The sequence below is a fragment of the Podarcis erhardii genome (genome assembly GCF_964252035.2).
Source record: "Podarcis erhardii genome assembly, chromosome: 13".
Taxonomy (NCBI): domain Eukaryota; kingdom Metazoa; phylum Chordata; class Lepidosauria; order Squamata; family Lacertidae; genus Podarcis; species Podarcis erhardii.
The window spans coordinates 13,261,263-13,286,436 of record NC_138502.1 but is presented as its reverse complement, the minus strand read 5'-3'; the positions used below and the strand labels follow the sequence as shown (position 1 = coordinate 13,286,436).

General features: G+C 49.7%; 2 protein-coding genes across 4 annotated transcripts in view; both read right to left on the bottom strand.

Annotated features, from left to right (window-relative positions):
* Window positions 1-266: 266 nt before the first annotated feature.
* Window positions 267-13,310, bottom strand: ORAI3 (ORAI calcium release-activated calcium modulator 3). Its single transcript, XM_081835298.1, has 2 exons — window positions 12,776-13,310; window positions 267-1,513 (listed from the first exon to the last, which is right to left on the bottom strand). The coding sequence occupies exons 1-2, from the start codon at window positions 13,028-13,030 to the stop codon at window positions 923-925; spliced, it is 846 nt and encodes a 281-aa protein (XP_081691424.1). The 5' UTR covers window positions 13,031-13,310; the 3' UTR covers window positions 267-922.
* A 5,792-nt stretch (window positions 13,311-19,102) lies between these two features.
* The window catches only part of FBXL19 (F-box and leucine rich repeat protein 19), a 33,752-nt gene continuing 27,680 nt past the window's right edge, over window positions 19,103-25,174 (bottom strand). For all 3 annotated transcript variants that reach the window (XM_081835212.1, XM_081835214.1, XM_081835213.1), the window contains one exon: window positions 19,103-24,036. In XM_081835212.1, the coding sequence (XP_081691338.1) occupies window positions 23,813-24,036 (224 nt within the window). In that variant the 3' untranslated portion in view covers window positions 19,103-23,812. The remainder of the gene's footprint in view (window positions 24,037-25,174) is intronic.

Here is a 25,174-nt window from a genome sequence, read left to right as displayed (position 1 = left end):
CAGTTGCATTGCCATCTAGCCAACTTTCTGGGGCCTACATGGTAGTGGTATGTGGGGCAAAAGTGGACAGACTGTGAATTTCTACTTTCACAAAGTAGGCCGATGCCTGTCTATGCACTCACATTAAGCCCTCACTGCCCAGGAAAGGAAGAATCGTCGTCAGATTTCAAGGGCACATTCCAGCCAGGCAAAAACACTCAAGGAAGACGGGAAGCAGGACCAATGAGGAATGTGGCCTGGGAACAGGGGGAGTGGCCTACAGAGAGCCCTGGACTTGAACCCAGGGCCAGAGGTTCTCCATCCCTGCCATAGAGGTATTCCTCCTGGAGTGAGGAGGAAGACAAATGGCAAGGCAGGTTGACTCATTCAGACCCGCCTACCCATATTTTTTTAAATCCCAGCTCGTTTGAGTAACACCTTTCTCTCTCACTGGTTTTGAGGGGGACTGCAAGAGGGAACAAAGCCACAAGAAAACAAACCACAACCAAATTAGCAAAGCCGCCACCCTTCTCCCAGGGGGAAAGTGTCGTCTCTTTACTCAAAGGCCACGTTCGGTAAACATTTCAGTGCATCCCGGAAACTCCATCGGGCAGAGGGAATTTGGACAGGGAATTCAAGTTTGCGGCTCCTTTTCCATTTCAAGAAATCCTTCTGTGTTCATATACCCTGTTCCTTTTTATTTTTTCAGGGGGACACGAAATAATTTTGTTATAAAGGTTGCCGGCAGAACGAACACCTTCCAAAAAAGCAAAACAAATTAAAAATAAAAATAGGAAGAGGAGAGGTCACAGCCACTTTTGATAAAGTTCCAGCAACTTCGCAGTCCCCACAACCAAGCCGGTAATCAGGACGTCTGCAAGGCAGTCCCTCCTCTCCTGGAAATAACAACCGTCTCGGGAGCCGTGGGCCAGGCCAACAAGCTTCACACCACCTGCAGCGCCGTGGCTTCTCCATCGAGCTGGTACTTGATCTGGTTGAGTTCCTCCAGCTCCTGCTGGTGCCGGTCCGTTTTGTGTCCCACTAGCGAGCGGTAGAAATGCAAAGCGAAGATGATGAAGACCACGCCCACCGGGACCATAATGATGGTGGAAGCCATGGCGGCGTTCCACCCGGAGTTGTCCGGAGAGGCCGAAGTCGGGGCCGGGACGGTGGCGTTGCCGCCGGAAGGGGCCGGCACGGGGACGCAGCACTTCTGAGCGGAGGCGGCGCTTCCAACGGGCAGGAACTTGACCCAGCAAATCAGCACCACCTCGGTGAGGAAAAGAAAGATCCCCAGGGCTGTGGAGAAGCCCCAGGCCAGTTCGATGTAGCGGTGCATGCGCTCGTGGGGGGACTCGTTGACCGAGTTGAGGTTGTGGATATTGCTGACGGCCTCGATGTTGGGCAGGATACAGGTGCTGACCATGAGGGCGAAGAGGTGGACAGCCACCAGCACCGTCGTGCAAGCGCTGAACGCCACCAGCAGCTCCCGGGGGTAGTCGTAATCCTCCAGTTGCACCTCGACCATGGCAACCTGGGGGGAGAAAGGACACACACACACATGCAGAATTAGGATCCGATACCAAATAGGCTAGTGCCAATGCCACTCACGCTCAGAGCAGTGTTAGAAACTCAGATATATAAGCTAATTGCCATATGGCACCTTAAAAAACACTTCCACTGAAGGAGCAGGTCCGTAGCTTGGATCCTTTGCAGCCGCTTGAGGCTCAGGTGGCCTCAGTGGCCCTGAGTGCCTTCCATCAGCTTTGGCAGGTGGCCCAGCTACGCCCCTATTTGGACAGGGATAGCCTAACTACCATTGTCTATGCTTTGTTATCCTCAAGGTTATACGTAGGGCTGCCTTGAAGACGGTTTGGGAACTTCAACTAGTGCAGAATTCAGAGGCCAGGTTGCTCACCGGAGCAAGACGGTTTGAGCATATTACACCGATCCTGGTCCAACTGCACTGGCTACCACTTAGTTTCCGGGCCCAATTTAAAGTGCTGGTTTTGTCCTATAAAGCCTGAAATGGCTCAGGACCACAATACCTCAAGGACCGCATCTTTCCATATGGACCTAACCAGACTCTGAGACCGCCTTCTGAGGCCCTCCTTTGTGTGCCTCCTCCTTGAGAGGTCCGGAGGGTGGCAACACGAGAACGGGCCTTTACTGAACTGGCTCCCCATCTGTGGAATGCTCTCCCCAGGGTAGTTCGTCTAGCACCTTCATTACACACCTTTAGGCCACAGGCAAAAATGTTCCTTTTTAACCAGGCCTTTGGTTGACCTATACCCTTTTAAAATGCAGCTCTTTTGTGGGGGGTGTTAGTGCATTATTGTTTTTATTTTGATTTTATATATTGTGATCTTTTCTGTGAACCACACAGAGACCTCCAGGTATAGGGTGTTATATATATTCAGAAGAAGAAGAAAAAGAAGTTGCTGTTATCACAACTGGGCCTGATGGGAGTCAGAGAGCCCCATGTTGGCTACCCCTGTGCTAAGCAGTCCGCATGTTGGCTTAGGTCATGGGTAGGCAAACTAAGGCCCGGGGGCCAGATCTGGCCCAATTACCTTCTCAATCCAGCCCACGGACAGTCCAGAAATCAGCGTGTTTTTACATGAGTAGAATGTGTCCTTTTATTTAAAATGCATCTCTGGGTTATTTGTGGGGCTTGGGAATTCGTTAATTTTTTTCCCTTCAAAATATAGTCCGGCCCCCCACAAGGTCTGAGGGACAGTGGATCGGCCCCCTGCTGAAAAAGTTTGCTGACTCCTGGCTTAGGCCCAGAAAGACCCGGCAGGTTTGCTCAGAAATTACGGTAAGCCCTGCTGAGTTCAAAGGGACTTGGTCTTGTGTTTAGGATGGCAGCCTGAGTTTCTTTGGGACGAGGGAGCATCTAAGCTGCAGCGTCTTCGTATGTTAGTTTATTAGTTACCAAAATAAAACAGAGCACGAGTGAAGAGGAACAGGCACTCCTAAAGCACGCAGCAAATTCAGCCACTCCTGTGTCACATTCTGAGAGGAATTTGCAAAGCACCCCACCCAGAGGCTGCACCCCGCTTTCCAGTTAACCCCTGAAATAAACTCTCCGCTTTCTACCAATCTGTCTGCGGTTTCCACACACTTACTGGTTGCCCAGTCCAGAAACAGCCAGAGTCATGGCAGGGACATAAAGGGTCGTTTGTCAACTTGAGGCAAGAACCACAGCTAAAATATGTGCTGCTATAGTGTTTCTGTGCATGTACAAAGCACTTCCAAAGAGATAGCTTAGTAATTCTCAGAACCACAGCCTCCTAATTCCAGCATTATTATCCCAATGTGGGAAGACAGGCCAAGGAGTTGTGGCCCCACAATCAGTGCCTCTAGTTTTCAACTAAACGTGGCCTTTTGGGGCAGTGACTTGATATGGGACTAATATGGCTTGCCCCACAGATATCTGGGGAGCGGGTGGAGCAGCTCCAATATCTCTGCAGCTCCCTCATGCTGCTTTCAAAGAGAGACAGTGTGGTGTAGCAGCTGAACTAGGGACTAGGATCTGGGAGACCAGAATTCAAATCCCCACATAGCTCACTGGGTAGGCATGTTGGCAGCTCTCCCTCACGGGAGCGTTACGAGGGAACAAAGAAGTGGCTTGCAGGAGGGCCACCTACACTGCCTTGAGCTTCTGGGAGGAAAGGCAGAAAACAACCGGAAAATGAGGGTTCTGTACAATCTGCCTTTGGTGCCATTCCCCACGGCAACACACACACAATTCAGCGGCTGAGGCAGAGACCCATCATAGCTGCCCTTAGAAGCGGCATTCCTGCTAAACTCCAACTTGGCAGTGGGACCCTTTGCAGGGATGGCCGGGGGGGGGGGGGAGGAGAGTGTCCCATATTCCCATTTGTTCACAGTTCCAGCTCTGGCTAGGATCCCAGGGCCTTGGCAGTTTCCCCAGAGAATGGGGATTGGTTTGGGGGGCAGAGGAAAGAGAGAGGGAGGGAATGGCAGAGGAAGGAAGGATTTAACCCACAGCAAGAGAGTTTTCCACAGCCTGGGAAGCAAAGGAGGAGCAAGAGGTTTAAGGAGCCCCCCCCCCAGATATGGGGGAGCCCCTCCAAACAAACTGAAGCGTAGCCTTAAAAAACCTCCCCCAAAGTAACCCCAAGAGGGGCTGCTGCGTCACTGCAAACTAACCCCCTCCGACCTCGAAGCCCTGAGTCAGGTTACGTTGAAAGGGAGGCGGTGGCGGCCGAGGGCTTATTTTCAGAAAGTGGGCCACATTAAACCGAGTGATGACAGCTGGCTGGCAAAGGCCCTACGAGGCAGCACGTGCCACAGACTCAGCTGGAGGTGACAGGGAATGAATGGGAGGAATTGGAAAGTCAGGGGGGAAGGGATGGGGGACCCACAGCCAGGGTTCAAACACCTCCCCCCCCCCATTGCAGTCTGCTACTGCAAGGCCTGGCCCTCCAACGACCAGGCTCTATTTCTCTATTTTCTTCTCAAACATCCTGGCCCCCCAAAAGCTGCAGTGACTCAAGAGCATGTGCAGAGCATGAATTTTATTTCTGCGGCGGTGGTTCTCATTCCCTCCCCCCTCTGGGCCACATTCGGAATAAAAAGGGGCAGACACTGCCCTGATTTTTTTATTAATAAGAAAGGCATTGGAAAACAAAAAGAAGCAACTCCTAGCAGTGCTTGGACTCAACAGAGAACACAGCTACTTTATAATATGATCATAAAGTATAAAACGAGGCTGCTACATAAGAACATGAATCACTGCCAAAATATAATTATGAACGAGCCTCTTACATAGGTACTTTAAGTATGTATACAAGCTCAGTGAGAGGTGTGAGCTTGCTTTTTCCGGGTAATCTCATTTATATTAGGTCTAATATGAGACTCCCATTCTCGTTTCCTCAGCAACACAAAGAAGCCTTTCTCCTTTCTGATCTTTCATATTTGTCAGACTTGAAAATCCCTGTTCACAGCAATATGCAGCGGAGAACTGTGGAAGAATAGCCAATTGCTCTTGAAGAGGCGCGTGGGTAGTTTCTGGTTGTACAGTCGTACCTTGGAAGTCAAACGGAATCCATTCCAGAAATCCGTTCGACTTCCAAAACGTTCGAAAACCAAATCGTGGCTTCTGATTGGCTGCAGGAAGCTCCTGCAGCCAATCAGAAGCCATCGAAGTCCCGTCAGACGTTTGGCTTCCAAAAGAACATGCACAAACTGGAACAATCACTTCCCAGTTTGCGGCATTTGGGAGCCAAAATATCCAAGTTCCAGGGAGTTCAGGATCCAAGGTACGACTGTATATCCCCCCCCTATATATATATATATATATATATATATATATATTTTGATACTATACTGCACTGAAATGTTTCTTTGATTGTCCTTGAATCTTCCCCCCGCACTTGCTACCCTCTCCTTTTGAGAACCACTGACTAAGGAAAGGGAGCCTGATCTAAACGCCTCTCCACACCCACTGGAAACACATTACGATGTTTTAATAATTGAATATTAACAGCTGTGCAAACCTGAGAAAACCCCGATAGCTGCTTGTTAGCTTCGGGGGCAGGACTGCAGGCTAGGTGGCAGCAGCTGTAGCCTACTCAACCTTGGACCCTAACAAGTGCCTCTGAGCATATGCAGAGTGCCTCCCACGTGCAGAGTGAGGAAGACGGACAGGAGAGGTATGGCTAAGGGATAGCCAACATGGCAACCTCCAGAGGTCATTGGGCCCTCGCCCAACTCCCATCCGCACAAAGTCGGGGGGGTGATGGGTATTGTAGTCCAACTCCATGGGCTATCCCTGCCCTAGGCCCAGAAGAAAGCTACAGCTGGATCTGCAGCAAATGTTGTGCATTGCTTGGAGGGGAGGAAAGGAGGCTCCCTCACGCAGCTCCCTGCTCTAACCACTACACCACACTCCTGCTGCCCTTTGGCTCCCAGGATTTCCTGCTTTAAGAGTGATCCAAATGACAAAGCTCATGGCCAGAGTTCCCCACACCCGCTCTGAGCCTCGTTGGGAGGTCCCTTTTGAGAGCGACTGGCCGAGAAACCCAGAATACCGGCTCAGTCAGGCACACAGGGTCACTGAGGGATTTTGACCAAGCGTTCAACTCTTGGCTCCTGCAGCCCAGCGAGGGCCTCCTGCCAGCAGCCGCCCTGTTCACAAGCTCTAGGAAACCCAGAAGCAAAAAAGCAAAGAGCCCCCAATGCCCATTTGCCTTGCCATCATTCCTGGGAAGCCAAAGCCAAAAGTGTTTGTGCACCTCTGAGGCAAATTATGTGTGCAAGGCACACTCACCAGGGTCCTACATCGTCTCCCAAGCAAGACTAGGCTAGAAGCCCCTCAAATTGCTTCAAAAACTGAGAGGTGCAGGCCACAGGCATGCCCGGAAGTATGTGGGAAGTCGGTTCTGCCGTGACCCACAATTTCCAGGTGACCTTAAACTGGCGATTCAGCCCCCTATGGGAGAAAGTCCCCGTTCATAAACAAAGCAGGACAGAAGCAGCTCTGGGTGCACTCAGAGGGCCTCACAGGGATCCTTACAACAACCTTGCTAGGTAAGCCAGTGACCTTCCCCGCTCTCCCCCCGGCCAATCATATGACAGGGCAGGTGGTGAGGGACTGTGGCAGCTTGCCTAAGCAGAGGCGAGATTTGAACTCAAGACTTCTCCACCTCAAAGCCCAGGCATCTTAGCCACCAGCCTTCCATTTCCAATCTGCCCACCCCACGCCGCCACCCCCAAACCAAATGGCGCTCCCGTCAGAGAAGAGCCTTCTTCGCGTTGCGTTTCACAAGCTCCCCCACCCCAAAAAACTGGTCCTGAAATAGGCCTTGCAGCCGGTCTCCCTTCTCAGATCCTCCCTTCCCTAAGCTCCCCCTGTTGCTTTGGTTACAAGCAAATGAGATCACGCCGTGCGGAATGCAGTCTTGCCTTGGGACCTGGCTGGCCAAAGAGGCAGGGAATCTAAATGCGCCAGGCCTGCGCTGCGCATTCTCCCTTTCAAGCCCACCCTCCTTTCAAGGGAACCTGGGGCGGCTCGGGTACGCAGGCCCCATGCCCCTGCTGCTATACTTCTGCGACAACCCTGCGAGGTGGGTTGGGCCTGGAACGACCATCTGGAGGTCAGCTTTGTGCCTAAGTGGGGATTAGAAAAGTCCAAAACTCCGCAGTTTATAAAGTCTGGCACCTTAACGCAGGTAGAGAAAGCGCCTTTTAAAATGGGCCAATTTGGGGCCAGGGCAAAGGACAACGAGCGAGGGCAACCACAATAGGAAGGAACAGATGGAGGAGACATAGGAGCAGCCTTCACATCTATGCTTGCAATGGGAAAATAAACCCCATGGGACTCAGGATTGTATTTCCAAGTAGACACACCTAGGATCCGGCTGCGTTAAAAATCCATGCAGCCAATTTCGCCATGGGCATCTGTTAACTACCTCAGTTCAAGCCATCTGGGCGATATGCCCATTCATTCAGGCGAAATATGGGGGTCATATTACAGCCATATAGCGAAGCAGTAGGACTGCAGCTCAGTGATAGAGCATGCAAGGAGGCACTGGGTTCAATCCCTGGCTCCTCCAGACAGGACTGGGGAAAACGTGAGCCAGAATCCCTGGAGAGAAGCTGCCAGTCAGTGTAGACAGCACTGAGGCAGATGGGCCGGCATAAGGAAGCTCCCTGGAGATGCTGGAGGTTCTGCATGCAGAGGAAGAGGCTCTGCCCCTCAACCACAGCTTCTCCCCCCGCCCCCAAAGCAACAGACTTTCGTGGGGTTATTTACACAGTTACCAGCATGCTGCCCTGCCACCTCACAGGGTTGTTGTAAAGGAGAAAGTACACACGATGTGCTCCGTACGTGCAATAGCCTTATACCTGAAGGAGCGTCTCCACCCCCATCGTTCTGCCCAGACACTGAGGTCCAGCGCTGAGGGCCTTCTGGCAGTTCCCTCACTGCGAGAAGCCAAGTTACAGGGAACCAGGCAGAGGGCCTTCTTGGTAGTGGCGCCCTCCCTGTGGAACGCCCTCCACCAGATGTCAAAGAGAACAACTACTACCAGACTTTTAGAAGACATCTGAAGGCAGCCTTGTTTAGGGAAGCTTTTAATGTTTGATGGACTATTGTATTTAAATATTTTGTTGGAAGCCGCCCAGAGTGGCTGGGGAAACCCAGCCAGATGGGCGGGGTATGTATGTATGTATGTATAAATTATTATTATTTTTATTATTATTATTGACAACTGAAAAAGGCAAGAGATAGGGAGCTCTGCTGGGGGAGGAAGTATTTGGTGATAGTTGAAAGGACTGATGGTCACACAGGGACCCCGGGTTCAAAACAGAAGGACAAGGAATGAATAAAGACACACCCTCAAGCACAGATACATATGCAAGCATTTTGTGCATTGATGTCCTAGTGATGATTTATTTAAAAGGAACTAGTTCATCGCCCCCCCCTTTTTTTTTCAGATGCTGCTTGGTTTTGAATTGCAAGCAGGAGCCTACAGGATATAGGGTGTGGCGCTCTTCAAAGTAAGTTTACCTAAGGTGGGAGAAGGCCAGAATCTGCTGGATGGGATGGGATGGGCGGCCCGGGATCACAGGAAGAAAAGAAAGCAGAGGGAAATCGTCCGGAGCCCGGAACTAAAGGCTGGGTCCATGCAAGAACCGCTAATGCCAACAGCACGGTTTTAAGAGCGGAAACTTCAATCAGATACAGCGCATGTGTGTGTGTAATCATCCCCATTTCACCACCATCCTGTTTTCAGTCCTTCTATTTCTGATGCTCAGGCTGTGTGTGTCACTGCTTCTCCACCCACCCACAAGAGCCAGACATCAGCAGCTTTCTAAGAAAATCAGTTGGGGTGGGGACCTTGAGAGGCTGACCATGCCAAGTAGATACAGAATGCTAACTGTGTGCAAGTGGCTTTGGATCAGGAGCACTTCATGCTGCAACATTTTGTTGCGAGTCCCCAACTATACAGACTGTATTTACAACTATTGAAGAATGGCGGCATCTTAAGCCAAGCACTTCCAGTCCTAGGTAGAATGCCTTTCTCTCACCCTGCAAAATACCTCAAGGCAACACGTCCATGAGCATGTACAGAGTGCGTTTCCTTTGGAAAAGGAGTTTAAGAAGGTTGTTGTTGCATTTTCCCCTCTAAGGGACCTAAAAACACATTGCTTCTAAGTATACGCACATTGTAATTCCCTTCTGACCAGAAGCAATTATTTTCGTAAGGGCAGCATATCAATGAAAGGAGGATCTTTAAACTGCATGCTGTTTTTGTTTTTTAAACACAAACAAACACTAAATACACACACACAATATTTTGTCCAACTTTGCATCCTTCTTTCTGGTAAAACCAGAAAGTTAAACTCTATCCAAATGGTGGTGCCGTTTTGCTCACTTTCCACATGGCTGAGTCCTTTCGTATGCCTCACTTACGAAACACCCCAAAGTGGAAGTCTAAACTGCATTCGAGATGCTTAATTCCAGGAGAATCCATGTGAAAGGGAGAAAAGGGGAAACAAACGAGAGTTCTGGGTCACCAGAAAGTAAAAAAAAAAAAAGTCTGCAAGTGTTTGGGTTGCAAAGAGCAGCCTGAACTTGCACATTTTAAAACCAGAGGCGCCAAATTACCGTACATGGGCATCTTCCTTAGAGATGTCCCCCCGCCCCCGAATAGTTGTCCATCTGTATAATTTCATTTTAATTTCCTGTCCCATTTCCCTCTCCCACCAACCTTGCCTGCCTCTTTTCTAGGTGCTTTTGGCATTCAACAGGCTGAAATATTGGCCAAGGCACTCATTTGCCTGTAAGCAAATATCCCCAGGCTGTCTTCAACCAGTTGTGCATTTCTCGTATCTGGGAGTTCTGTCTGGAATTAGTAAGAAATTTGTTACACACTCAGTGTGTCTCTTAAGAAGCTTTTAAGCAATCCTGTTCTCAGTTAAACATATATATATATATATATATATATATATATATATATATATATATATATATTATTCTGATGGTGGCGGGAGGGGAGCAGGGGCAAGGTTAAAAAAAATCAAAGAAGGATGCTTTGACAAAATGCAATGCACAGCACTCCACACTCCAATTCACTGAATTCACTGCGTATGCTCATTTGGAGCCAATCTGTAGGTGCTTATAAATAATAAAAACAAGAAGGACTGTATAAGGACCATTAGGAATTGCAGAGCAGGTTTTGAACCCAGCACTGCATCTAATTTTTGAGGCACTGGCAATGTGGACTGGCAAGCGGGCTATGGGCCCAAGACAGTTTGATGTAGGGTGGCACCCACACACAGATTCAGGCACACAGCTGGTCAGGCTTGTCGTCGGAGACAGAAAAGCCCACAAGTGGTTCTCTTCTTTCCTGGCTGCAAAATACAATAACAAGAAACCTTCCACAGAATCCCAAAATCAGCCGCTTCACTCTGCCTAATGGTAGGGCCGGCCTGACAATTGGAGTCATGTCTCCTGCTTGTGGGTTTCACATAGGCAATGTCTGGTTGGCCACTGTGTGAACAGGATGCTGGATTTAGATGGGCCTCTGGCCTGATCCTGCCGCAGGGCTCTTCTTAGGAGAGCAGGGTTCAATTCCCCTCTCAGTCCTGCAGGGTGACTCTGAGCCAGTCACTCTCTCGAAGCCTAAACCACCTCACAGGGTTGTTGTGAACATAAAACGGGTTGGGAAGGAAAACCCTGCATCCTAACCCAGGCTATTGGAAGAAAATGTTGGATGTGTAATTTATTTATTTTTTAAGAACAGTGGTACCTCGGTTTTCGAACATAATCCGTTCCGGAAGACCATTCGAGTTCCAAAATGTTCGTCAATGGAGACATTCGAAAACCGAGCTACCACTGTAATGGGAATTATTTTATTGCCAAAGGTGGCAATTCTAAGCATTCAATGAAATGCAGGGGAGCCACAATTTGGTGGTTAACTTGGATTGAGGGGTTCTCCGTGCATGCTCAGACACCCTCTCTACTTTTGATGTGTGGCAGAATCCCTGGCGTTCTGAGGTTAAGCCCTACGAGCAAAGAGAGTTGTGGAGAAGAACTGAGAGAGGGAGGTTTGAAATGGCTCCAAAATGCAAAGTCACATGACAAGGAACATAAATCTAAGTCCAGAGAGTATTTTCAAACTATGTGGGAAAGACAGATCCCCTTCCAAGACACCCAGGATCTGAATTCCAGTCACATTACAGAACACACCAAATTCTTAAGCACATCAAAAGACAGCCTTATTGTGGCATAAGATTTTGTGGACACAATCAGATACACTTAGGGCCCCTTCGAACATTCAGGGTGCATTTCAGGACGGACATACTGCTTCGAGTCAGTAAATGTCCCACAACTTCCTGATGGAATCCTGTATTTTCTTTTTTTTTTTCTTTCTAAAAATGTTCTGGGGTGGATTTTTTGTACTATAGCATCAGAATGCACCTCCAGATGGCAATAATGAAGCAGGAAGAAGCGTGGGCATTAGAGTTTAAACCCATCACTAATGTGCCATCATTGCATCCATGGCATATTTGCACTTGCAAAACCAAAAACCAAAAAAACCAACCCAATATTTGGAGGGACTACTGGTCCACAGAAACATGTGCCACAACAAAAGCTCTGGCCTTCAAAATGCCACAAGACTCTTTGGGGTTGTTTGCAGATCTCTTTGGAAGAAGAAGAAGCGGGAGGGATTTGAGGGCTCTCTCCAAATCAACATCCGTTCTCCAGCTGGTGGCTTAGTTTTTTAGCTCAGCGGCAAGTCAGCACTCCCGACTCTGTCTTCTCTTGCAAGGATCGGGCCCTGTTCCTACCTGCTCACTGCAGCTGAACAACAGCCGCACAGAAGGGCCACTAGGCTGAAACCACCTCAAGCTGTCCACCCTATTTTGGAAAGGATAAGTGAGGATGAGAGAGAGAAAGAGGAATCTACCATAATGGGGGGACCACACCTAACTTCTCTGCTTAGGTGAGAACCAACCCACCAACTCCCATGCCAGTCCTCAAGTGTCCTGCATGGAACCGCTCTGGAAAGACCTGATCCTGTTTTACAAAGAGAGTAGATTTTGGTCAAAACTCCTGGGCTCTTTTCATAACTCTGGGAAGCACCTCACTCCTTGAACCACAAGCCAGGGAGCCAGACAGGAGATCAAAGTCTGCAATAGTTAGTGTACTAGGATTATCTGGGACAAGGGAAGCAATGGCCAGTGGTTAGTGCAGTGAGATGTCCAGGTTCTCATTGGAGGAGAAAACCGTAAACAGGCTTAGCAGGGTGTGAAAAGGAAGCAGGGCCCTAAGTTCTTTAGAAAATGAGCACAGTGCCTAGTGGTTACATCCCTGGAACAAGAGCTGTTGCTTCTGTGTTCTCTGGACAATGTGAGGGATGCACCCAGTTAGGAAGCATTGTATGGCCAGCAGACCAGCAGGTCTGGGTTATTTCTTGGCTGGGGTGGGGTAGAGGGGGGAAGCACAGTTACAGCAGTTTCCCAAACCTGGGTCTCCAGCTCTTTGGGGACTACAATTCCCATCATCCCTGACCACAGATCCTGCTAACTAGGGATGGTGGGAGTCATAGTCCAAAAAACAGCCAAGTTTGCCTTCGCCAACCTGGCGCCCTCCATGCTCTGGACTGCGGCTCCCACCAGCCCTGGACGGGACGGGCGCTGCGAGACCAAAACCTCGTGTGTGTAGAAGGAGGGCGCCCCGGGGGGCCTGGCGGAGGCTGGGCGTGAGCCCCCCGGTCGGGCTCCATCCTTCCCAAACCGCGGGGTTTCTCCTTACCATGGCGAAGCCGGAGAGCAGCGCCGAGGTGCGGCTGGACGCCTTGAGCTTGGCCCGGCTGAGGTAGAGGCGGCGCCAGTTGAGCGCATGCAGCGAGTGCTGGTTGGCGCTCATGAGCTCCAGGTAGCTCCGACGGACGAACTCGCGGTACGTGGCCGAGACGCCCAGCGTCTCCGAGGCCTCGGGGTTCAACGGCTCCCGCTCGCCGTCCGCCCCGTCGCCGTCCGCCCCCTCGGAGCCGCCGGCCGCCTTCATCAGTCCCGGAGGAGGAGGGCAGCGGGGCCGGGCGCGGCGCGGAGGGACAAGCGGCGGCAGCAGCAGCAGCAACACCGGCCGAGGGGGCAGAAGTTGGGGGGCTGGAAGGGGCGGGCAAACTCCGAGGGGCTGCGAGGAGGGAATAGAGGGGGGCGCAATAGGGATGGGGGGGCGGAACCCCCGGAGGAGACGGGATAAGCGGGGAGGGAGCCGGGAGAAAGTAGCCGCCAGGTGTTTAGCCGGTCCTAGGTTGGAGGGGGCGCCCGGAGAGGAAAGTGTTGCGGGGAGAGGGGGCAGCGGGAGCGCGGCGAGACCCGCGAAGATCCCAAGGAGGAGGCGGGGAGGAAGTGGGGTGGGTGGGAAGGAGGGCGGAAAAGAGGGGCGTCGAGGGGCGTCGGGGAGCAGAGGAGGGGAAGCCCCGTTGGCGGGAGAGCGCGCGGAACCGACGCCGCGCCGGGGCGAAGAAAGTTGCGCTTCGCTCGGGCGGCGGGGCTGGGCGAGAGAAGGCGGGCGGGAAGGAAGGAGGGCGGGAGAGAGGGCGGGGAGAGAGAGGGAGGGAGGGAGGCAGAAAGAGAAAGAGAGGAGTTTGCTCTGGCCGCGGGCGGCGTTTAAAGGGGAAGTAGCGACGCGGCAAAGATTCGTTTCCTTTTCGCGAACGTGGCTCGATTTTACCCTCCCAGCAGCCCGGCGAGGTAGGAGAGGCGCGGTGAGACTCCGCATTGCGAAGCGGAGCCTGGTCTGCAGGAAGCGGGACCCTCCGGGGCGGAGATGGTTACGGCGCAGGCCCTGTGCAGGATTACTCAGAAGTCAGGCCCTTGGAGCTTCGTGCAACTCGCTTCTCGGAAGGGGCAGGCGGGGAGTAAAAGGGATCCAGGGATCCTGCTCAAGCCGTGATCCACAGGCTGATAGTCCGCTCCCAAAGACCTGCCTGTTTTCTCAACATGTCTTTGGAGATCCGGCTGCGTCTGTATTGGAACTTAAAAATACCTTTTAAGATGTTTTATCACTTGTTGTTTGCTACCTTGGGCCCCTTTGGGAGGAAGGTTGCGACATGAACATAATAAACCGGGGAAAGAATGAAAGAAAAGAGCTTTCTGATTCAGAATATGAGAGTACAACCGTTGGCCGATTAATATTCTACTACAGCATTTTAAATGTGTTTGGGTGGGTTATTGTTTTGTTGTTTCTGTTTTAACTGTTCGTGCTTTTATCTTGTATTTTTTTATCTCGTGAACTGCCCTGAGATCTTTCTGTTAATCAGTTTCATTAAGAGTTTTCAACGTGCGATACAATAAAAACCAAACTAAATAAAATTAAAATTAAAAATACGGAAGAAGAAAAATAAATGAGGGAATGAGGAAAAAAAGACAGGAGAAAAAAAGAGAATAAAAAAGAGAGATAATATAATAAAGCACAAAGTTGTGTATCTCCATTATATTTTAATTTTCAAGCCACGTGCAGAGAAGTGAATCTTGCCAAGAGCTTTGCTTCTTCATCTTCACACTCTGAGAAAACCCCCTCATACCCGCCCTGAGATCTTTTGATGAAGGGCAGTACATAAATCTAACAAATAATAATAAAAGCACCTGATGTATATGAGCAGCCTGGACAGCCCAGATGGCTAGAGTGCTGAGGTTGCAGGTTTGATCCCCGGAAGGGACAGCTGCCTATTCCTGCATAGGGTTGCATTAGTTCAGGCATAGGCAAATTCAGCCCTCCATATGTTTTTGGGACTACAGTTCCCATCATCCCTGACCACTGGTCCTGTTAGCTAGGGATGATGGGAGTTGTAGTCCCAAAACATCTGGAGCGCAGTGTTTGCCTATGCCTGCATTAGTTGATCCTCAGGGTCCCATCCAACTATGATTCTATGGGGGACACTCCTTGGCTCCACCAGAAAAGGCACGTCAGATGAAACCAGTTTTCTGGGAGGGGAAGCATTAAACAGAGACTTGAGCAGGAGACACAGCAGGGCCACGCCAGCAACACAGGGCATGTTTGGTTTTTATCACTGTGCCAAAAAAAAAAAGCATTATAAATAACATGCCTTATATTTACATTTGAGCAGGTGAACCTGACCTGAACTGGATGGTCAAGTGTGCTTGAAGGAGTTGCTGAACATTAACTGGCCTGGAAGAACTTCATTTGTAGCTGAACCTTAAACAGGAACTGAACCAAATCTTTTCATGATTTGACTCACTTGCTGAGGAATGGCTGCCAGTCAAAACATTTGTGGGCACCAGGCTGGGGAAAACTGGCATACAGTGGTACGTCAGGTTAAGTACTTAATTTGTTCCGGAGGTCCGTACTTAACCTGAAACTGTTCTTAACCTGAAGCACCACTTTAACTAATGGGGCCTCATGCTGCCGCCGCGCCACCAGAGCATGATTTCTGTTCTCATCCTGAAGCAAAGTTCTTAAACCGAGGTAATATTTCTGGGTTAGCAGAGTCTGTAACCTGAAGCATATGTAACCTGAGGTACCACTGTATAGGAGTTCAGCCTTAAACTTAACCGTTTTTCCATATTTTGGGGTGCCCCGTTGGCTGTGTTACAAACACTGTGTTTGTCACCCAAATGCCGAGCAAAATATTTGCTCTGAAACAGGTACACCGAAACGTTAAGCTATTGCTTTTAATGTCACAGGGACAGACCATTGGTTTTTTTATTATGAGCATTGTACTTTTATGGCAGTACAATGTCATGTTTATACATTACCCAGATAATTTCCTACGATTAGATTAGCATTTGAGTCAATGTTTGTACGCTTGTTGTACGTGTGGTTTTAAAAAACAATAATTACCCTGATTTTTATACCTAAGCACACAGAGATTGCTATTGGGATAAATTTATTATTTTCTCTGTCTGTTTGTCAACCACCCCCACTCCCAGCACTGCTGTCCCAATTAAAAATCAGAGTTGCCAACTTTTGCTTTAAAGTCGCATTGTTTGGTCTTAAAACCGAGAGATCTGACCACAGATGTGCTGCGTCAGGCCTGCTGCAAGCCGGCAAGGCTCACCTGTGGCCAGTCACAAGCCTCCCTCATGCGCAGTCACTTCAGATGGGGCACAAAGCAGGTGAAAAGGACAAGGGGGTCAGTTGGGAGATGCTTCAAAGGCCCGCTCTACATCTCTGCCCCACAGCGAAGGGAGGGTGTGGGGCAGAAGGAGATGGCAAAATCCTGAGACAATTGAATGGACTACATCCCATCAAGGGGAAGTTGGGCAGTGCTATTTCTACTAGATATGGAGACCAGGCCACTGGCCAGACTTTTCCCGAGGACCGCCAGATGGGCTGGCCACACACAGCAGCAGCTTCATCAGAATATTTTCTCCACCCATGAGGCTGCATGTACGCCATTGCATTTAAAATAACGGGAACTGTAATTTACATCTCACAGATATAATTTTCAACACCCTTACAAACACCCATGGAGAACTTTCAATTTTAATTTTACAAATACAGTGGTACCTTGGTTCTCAAACACCTTAGTACTCAAAAGACTTGGAACCCGGTTTGCAAACTTTTTTTGGAAGCCAAACATGTTCCGTTTTGAGTGCCACACTTCCGTTTCGAGTGTTACGCTGAGGTCTGCCTGTTTTTGCTATTTATTTTGCATTTTTGTTTTTGCGGCTCTTTTTGTTTCGTTTTTGTGATTGTGTGGATCCCAGTTCAGCTACCGATGGATTGATTGTGTGACTGCAGTACACTGTTTATTGCTTTCATTTTATGGATCAATGGTCTCATTAGACAGTAAAATTCATGTTAAATTGCTGTTTTAGGGATTGTTTTTTTAAGAGTCTGGAACAGATTAATCCATTTTGCATTACTTTCTATGGGAAAGCACGCTTTGGTTTTGGAACAGACTTCTGGAACGGATTAAGTTTGAGAACCAAGGTACCACTGTAATAAAAGAGAAAAAACTGAAAGGGGAAGAAACGTGGAACGGAATGAGATCCATCGAGGGCGTTACAGACAAAACCACTTGAAGGGAAGGGATATTGAGCAGGGAGAGGATTCAAACCAGTGGAAGGAGGGAATCGAATGTGGGGAAATCGGCCCTGTGTGTCACTGCCCAGCAGTGGTTGAAAGCCGGAACTGCAGGGAATTCAGTGGAGAAAAGGAATCTCTTTTCATCAAAAACCTTAGAGCAGGTCAGGTGAAGAAGGTACCTGGCTAAAAGCTTCCAGGTCAGAACAAAGAAACTCGAGGTTACCGTCAGACCATCTTCACACACAGAGTCTTGTGCCCTGGATTATGTCTGTGGTAGGGCTGCTGTATTTCCGGCTCAACCTCCAACAACTTTCGGGATGTCCTGGTTTTTTACTTTTTGAAATATGGCAACCCTAGCTATGGAGACCTGAGGGGGCTAAAAAATAATGCAGAACAGCATCAAGAAAGATGGAGCGAAACCCTGTCCCGTCAGGCTCACACACAACTTACTTTCTCCTTCCTATTTATCAAAAGTACAGTATCGGGGATTGAAACTGGGTCTTCAGGAGTGTTTGCAGTTCCTTCTCCTTTTGTGCCAGCCATAACATTCAAACCTTGTTCTCAACCATAACCAGTGCCTTCCCCCTTCAGCTGTGTAACAAACTGTTTTGGAAACAGAGGGGTTTCAAACACAGCATTTGCGATAAGACTTGGGGGTGGGTGGAAGAAGTTAGCTGGCCTACAAGATTAAAAAGGAATCATTTCATTAGGATTTTCCTTTTGGGATCCTGATCATCTGTTTGGGCCATATGCTTAAATATTTTATTTATGTATGTGAGTGATTCAATGACAAAATAAAGCCTGTCTGCAAAATAAAACACATGTTTTATAGGTTTGATATACCTATGCACCATAGGTTTCTACAGGAATTCCTCGACCAGAGACTCCTGTTTCAATAAAACAAATTGTATTGCTTTATTGTGTATTTTAAAGATGTTTCTATATTTTTATAGCGGGTTTTGATACCGGGTGGAAGCCTGTTTTCGCATTAAGTGGTATATAAATCAATTGATTACATAAATAACAAGAACTGGTGTGGTTTGGCAGCTACAGCAACCTTTATCAGCCTGCTGCCCTCCAGATGTATTGGCCTGCAATTCCCAAAGGTTCTGGGCCAGTACTGGGTTCGAATGCTGGATCCAAGCTCAAATCTCTACTTAACCATGAAGATCAGTGGGTGACCTTGGGAAATTTAAACTACCTGTGAACCCAAAGTACACTTCCCACCCCCCGGAAGCTGCCCACTGCATCTTTCAATGAGTCAGTCTGAACTCCTCCCCCTTTGAAACTTCCCAAGGGACTGAACCAGAGCAGAATCACCCTCAGAATGGAGAGACCAGACAGAATTAGGATTCATCTACTAAGGGAAAGGAAACAATGCAGAGCATCTTGGGTGCCTTTTTGAGCCTCTCTGTGCCATACTACAAATGCAACAAGAGAGAGGTGGTCGGATGGACTGAACCACTTCAGGCTGTTTTTCTAATGTTCCTTGCATTAAATCAATCCCTGCAAGTAAAGAACTAGCATCTCAGGAAAGGAGCTCCTTTCCCAGTTTTTCTACTTGCAGAGAATTCTCCCCCCCCCTTTTTTTTTAAAGGAGTGCATTCAGAACTTCTACCCTCGACCTCTTGTCTCACCTTGTACAAACTTTCTACCACCTAATTTTGATGCAGGTATAGAGACAAAGGCCTGTTGACCGTCAGGCAGGGGCACATTCAGAACAGCGATTCACACAGAAACCCAACAGGTGAGCTCATTTGAAGTTCGCAGTCACACACACTAAAATGAAATAGTTTCTGATTCAAAGCTGAAAGGTGCCGCCAGTTTCAGTCCTGGAAAATGGCATCTCGAGGTGTCAGATATGCACCCCTTTAGTAAGACACTGTACAATGCAAATGCCCTTCTCTCCACTGACAACCCCCCACCTCCAAAAAAAACCCAGAACACTCGGCTATCAGACCAACGCAAAATAAAAACAAATTAAAACCTTTAAAAAAAAACAAAAGAAGAGTTTATAAAAAAATATTTCCAGAAACCATAAAACAGAACCCAATGAAAATAATAATAATAAAAAATTAATTAAAAACCCCAACATTTTTTATTCGCAACATTTCTTTCGGAAGGAAAATAAAACCAGGGGAGGGGGAAAATAATGAAAAACAGGCTTTTTAAGACCAAAACATACTTCCTTTCTTTGATTTTTTTTTCAGTTTTCGTTTATATAGCAAACAGTTATTGTACAATAATAGAACCCCTGAAATTCAGATTGGAACCTGGTCTCGCGCCCGGCCCTCCCCGGCATCCGAGCAGTTCCCAAAGGGTGGGGGGTCTGGGACAGAGATGTGCAGGTCAAACATTGCGAAAGACACATTGCTCCAAAGTGGATTCTTTAAAGTTTTCGCTTTTTCTTTCTTTCTCTCCCATCTCCCCTCCACCTCCCCTCCCCGGGGCTTATCTTTGTCTCGGTGGATACAGGTGAGGAGGAGGAGGAGGAGAAAAAACGTGGGCCTGTGTGCGGTTTAAAAGTTGCAGCCAAAGATGGAGAAAATCGCCTTGGAGGGGAGGAAACGAGGAGGAGCTGGAATATAGCTTTGGTCCGCTAAACTGGGGGAAGGGGTTTCGTGTATGCAATACGCCAGTGACTGGAAAACGTTCCGTATTATACCTCTTGGGGGGCAAATCCCTTGGAACATTTTGTGGGAGGCTACATCCGTGGGGTGGGAGGAAAGGGTTTTTCGTTTCATTTTGCGGGGGGGGGGTGATAGCAAATGCATCCCCCATATTCTATCATTCCAGAAGCAAACTGTTTAGGCTTGAGAGACAGCTGCCTGTATATTAATGCTCATTTGCCTTTCAAGTGATTGTGGGTGGGAGAAAATACGGGTGGTTGGGGAAGGGGGAGCGGAGGGGTGGGCTTATCACCTGCAGCCCCCCTCCCTGTCCAAAGGGAGCATTTTTGCCCCTCTCTGGGGTTCATCTGACTTCCCACCCCTCGCAGCCCCCCGTCCAAAGCAGCAGTCTGTAGCATAGTAGCGCACCCTTAGATGATAATTCTCGCTTTTCTCTCTCTCGCTTGCTCTTTTCACCGTTTCTTTTAAAACCTGAGGTATTTTTCTTTTCTTAGTTAAAACATCCATTAAAAACAAATATTTTCTTTTCTTAAAAAAACAAAAAAACATAAAACCCTAAACGTTATGTCTGAAAACAGCACCTCTGTCCCCCTCATTTGGACAAGGGAATCCAAGGGGTTGGGGTGGGGGTCACCGCATGGCACAGGGAGTGTGACCCCCTACTCCTTTTACATTACGTGTTTTTGCCTCTCCCCGTCCTCCACAATCCATAAAGCACACAGTGAAACCCAGACCCATAAATTGCCATTTCTTAGTGTACGGGTCTCCTTTGGTCGGAGGAGGAATTGAGATCGAGGAGACAAGGAACAGAGCAAAGGCTGCTGTGGCGAGAGCAGGCCTCATTTGCACCAAGGAGGGTGAGCCCTGGAATCAAGTAGTACGCATTTATGCTGTGTTCAAAGGAGAGTTAGAGTTTTTTTGAGGATGTTGGGGGGGAGAAAGGACTGTTTGATCTTCTCCCTCCCCCCCATAAATGCACAATACTGACCTCCCTTCCTTGCCCCACACTTGCCTCTGTTGTATCCTAGCCCCTCTCCCTCCTCACAGCTCCTCACCATCTTTAATACTCTTTTTGTTTTAGGAGCTTCTAAGAGGCGACTGTGGAAGGAGGGAAATTATTCTATGAGGAAGGGGAAATCCAGAAAAGAAGGGAGCCGGGCAAGGGGAGAAAGTAAGATACCTTGGCCCTCTTTGGCTAATCAAGTGAGAGGGAAGGATTTTAGTAATAACAAAAAACAAAACAAAACAAAAAAACCACCACGGACAAATGAAATTTTTAAAAAAGCAACGACGAAAACCGATTTTCTTAAAACAATATAAAAGCACCCAACAGAACCTTAAAAAAAACAAAAAGACACCGAAAACCTCGCCTCCGATTCCATAACCTATCGCTGCGTGTGTGTTTTTTCAAGTAATGCTTTAGTAATAAATGAACGTTCAAGTATATATTAACAAAAAAAACAACAAAAAAAGAAGTAGTTATGGTTACCGATTTGACCAAAAACAAAATAAAATAAGAAAAACCACCACCCAACCCAGCCTCAAGCCATTTCTCCTCTTCCTCCCCATATGATGGCGGCACCCTCTGAGGACCCAGGCGGAGGTGGAGGGGAAGGGGGCCGAGGAAGAGAAGGGGCTCCGGGAAATCTTTGTAACGAGAAAGTTGGGTTGGGGGGGGCGGCAGGGAGGCTTCCCCCCACCCAAGCTGTGGGAATCCGGGTGACCTGCGATGATGCCCCCCACTGGCGACTGACCGCCTCTCCCTCCCGAAACCCAGCCGAGTCCCATCCCCGTTGGGAGGAAACCTAAAGAAGCAAAAATGGCTCAGTGAGCAGAGCTGGGCACCTTGGACGGCTGCAACCAGCCTCCCTTCCAGGGACGGGCCAGCGTGGCGGAAGGGAAGAGGAGCTCCCATTCGCCGCATCAATCCCACCTCCGCTGCAGAAGGGAGCCAAGAAATGGCCGACAAACAGGCACGTCTTCGGTCCGGAACATTCTTTTTCGTGCCTTTTTCTACAGTATTTACCCCACTGCTCCTCCTCCTCCTCCTCCTCCTGCCACCACGCTCTTTAGAAAAGGGAAAGAACGAGCACGGGGGTGGGAAGAAAATGCAACCGAGGTGGGGAGGGGGGAAACGTGTGTGTTCAAGTTTGACAACTCCGCGGCCGAGAGGAGGGCGACCAGAATTAAGACAAGGCTACCCAAGCCCAACATGCGTGGTGCTGTGGGAAAGAAAAGGCAGCTCTCTGCTCTCCCCCCTCCCTTAAAAGTGGTTATTAAAGCTTATGGACCAAAGAAGGAAAGTGGGGTGGGACAAGGGTTGGAGGGGCTGGCAGAGAAGGGGGGGGGGCGTCAGGGCAGACAGCGGCCTCTCCTCTCCTGGGAGGGGTTTTCAAAAGTAAAAATCAAGCACAGCAAGACAGCCGTTCATCTTGCTTGCCCCCCACCCCCCCCAGGGGCTGACACAGAAACACATTACTGGCCGAGAAAGGGGGGGGGCAGATAGAAAGGAAGGATCATGACTTCCAAGTAGGAAATACTGCTGGAGTGGAATGGTAGGCGGAGGTGCCAGGATGGGATGGGAGAGGAATACACAAGGGGGGTGACAGCAGGCAGGGCTGTTTGGATTAACAGGTATATGTGGAGAATTGGTGCGTGGTTCACATGTACTGGTGCAAGCGGCCACCTTTTTATGGTGCTCCTAGTAGCGACACCCCCAAAGTTGTCTGGAGGGGGAGAGGACGCTCCCCGTGTTAATTTATCAACGTGGCTCCTCCAACATTACCTTCGCGGTACGGAATGGTGTCCTGAGGGGGAGGCCTTAGGAGCTGCGCTATGCAGACAGAGGGCAGCAGGAGAGGAGCCATGCCGGCCTGCGCACATGTGAAGGGCCGTGGCACTTTCAAGGCGCACCCTCCTTACGAGCTCCTTGCATGCGCAAGGGATAGCGCTGAGAGAGACGGGACGTTTCACGTCACACTTGGCCTTGCGTGCTCCCTTGCAGCCTTCTGATGTGCGTTTCCACACAGGGACGTACAAGGTGGATCCGAAGCATTTTTGGGAAGGATATCCCAAGCTTCTGAATCTCTGCACGGTCTACCAGTGAACTGGGGTGGGGGGCGGCTGGGGACTAAAGACGGGGAGGCAAGTGTTGTGGGACGGACGTTCTTCGGGGAGTCTCTACGCACACAGCTTGCGTGCACATGAGTGTATGTCGATTGTGTGTGCGTGTGTAAATACAGCAGCGGAGACGGCATGTGTACGGATTGCCATGTGCGCACATGTGGGGGGGATGTTATCGTTTTGGCTTGCAGGGCCAGGAACACGGGGTCCAGATCTGGGCCGCGGGAGACCGCCTGCACATTCAGCCCCCGCTTTTGCGTGGCGACCCACGGCCTGTGCCCTCCCAGTGGAAGTGGGGTGGACGGAATTTCAGTGGGTGTGTAGTGAGGGGGGGCAGGAGGGATCGAAGTATCAGCTGCCTGGCTCCCCCGCCCCACCCTTTGTAAAAACCGCACTGAAAAAATGAGTGCTTGGGGAGGGAGGGATAGGGGGAAAGACAGGCAGGCAGGCAGGCACGCGCACTTTCAAAATCATAAAGGCAGCATGTGGGGGGCGGGATGGAGGAGGTTGGAGTGCACATATGCATCGGGGAGGGGGCCGGAGTGAGAAAAATAACCTGACACCATAAAATAAGCTGCCTTCCTCCTGAGCCAGCATTTCAAGGCTGTGTGTCAACCCCCCTCACCCCGAGAGAAAGAGACCATGGTACTGACTGCGGCACAGACAGGTTGGGGTTGGGGGGGGCGGAGAGTACGACGCAGTGCATGATGGGAGGAGGAGGAAAACGCCTTTTCCCAGCATTGTAAAGCAACAAGGCTACCCCAGGCCCCACTTACTCCGTGGCTCTGTCCTGGAACGAGGGGGGGGGTGGAGCAAGAGGCGGCCGACCCCCACCCTGGCAGGGGTGGGGAGTGGGGTGGGGTGGGGGGAGCACAACCCTCCACCCCTCTTCTTTAGCTGCGCACGTCGAGGGGGGTGGAGACGCCACTCCGGTTCAGTGCATGGCTTTAAGTAAAAAGGTTCTCTCAGAGTCCGCGTCCGGTTTGTCCGACTGGCGAGGCAGAGTCTCCCTTGCGCCTCCACCCCAGGGCGGGTATTAGCTGTCCTTCAGCAGCAATTTCTCCTCGGGGCAACGGAAAGGAGGCCCGGGAGGCGCCGAGCCAGGGGCTGGGGGGACGGAGGTGCTGTTGGAGACAGAGTCCTCGGCAAAGCGGGCGCAGGCCTCGGGCGTGACGTGGTGGCAGGTGCGCAGGTCGATGCGGGAGAGGCGCGGGCAGCGGCGGAAAAGGGGCAGACACTGATCCGTCAGCCGGTTGCACCCTGCGGAGAAGGGGTGGTAGGGAAAGGGAGAACAGGCAGGTCAAAAGTCAGGAATAAAGGTTTTGCTTCAGATCCCCCCTGGTGTGGGGAAAGCAGGTTTGTTCTCAAAGGAACAGGGACCAGGCCTCCGCCCTCCAAAAAGGCAAGATTACTATCTCAGCATGGAAAAGCAAACTATAGGCTAAATCTGCAGCTTGCAAGAATTCAGGGAAATTTGAAAGTGAGGACGCAAAAAATGAGGTCTCGGGGATGGAGTTTTTCAAGCCAATGACCCACCGAACATGCCTGTGGCATGTAAGTTATGGGGGTTTTTTAGGTGGCATGCATAGGAAATATCTAAGTTCACTTATTCTAAGGGTGGAAGGCATATCTTCACTACATATTTAATAGGCCTAATAGTAATTTCATCGGCTGAGGGAACTATGGGAACTGGTCTTTCTAATTAGATTCTTAGCATGAACATACTACAATTCCTAGGATTTGGGGGGATGGCTGGGAGCCATGATAGTTTAAGAACTTGTAAAACTAGCACACACTTATAAGGCTGATACACCCTGCACAGTTGTCTAGCTGCTCTTTGTGTTGTCTCCTGACAAGAAACAGTCATTCTTGTCTCTTTCCTGAGCCACACTTGGAAGTTCTGAGGCTGTGCTTGGGACTAGGTGGAGGTAACAATAAAAATTACATCTGTGTTGTTGTTGTTCTTGTTTAAGGACAACCATTCCCTGCAACGTTCAGATCTGGCTAGGGAAAGAAGGGGGCAGACGACTGAGGCTTGCATAGGCAGCACAAGACCCAAAAAGGGCCAGTAGGGACGTCCTAAGTGGTGGAGACCTACGATAAGACTTGCCTAAAGAGCAGGAAAGGATTGGTACCAGAGCAACCAGGAGAGAGTCAACATGGTGTAGTGAGTATCAGACTATGGCCTGGGAGAGACCAGGGTTCAAATCCCCACCCGCCAACAAATCTGACCTTATGACAGTCAACCAGTGTGGTGTAGTGGTTAAGAGCAGTGGACTCATAATCTGGTGAACCGGGTTCGATTCCCCACTCCTCCACATGCAGCTGCTGGGTGACCTTGGGCCAGTCACACTTCTCTGAAGTTTCTCAGCCTCACTCACCTCACAGAGTGTTTGTT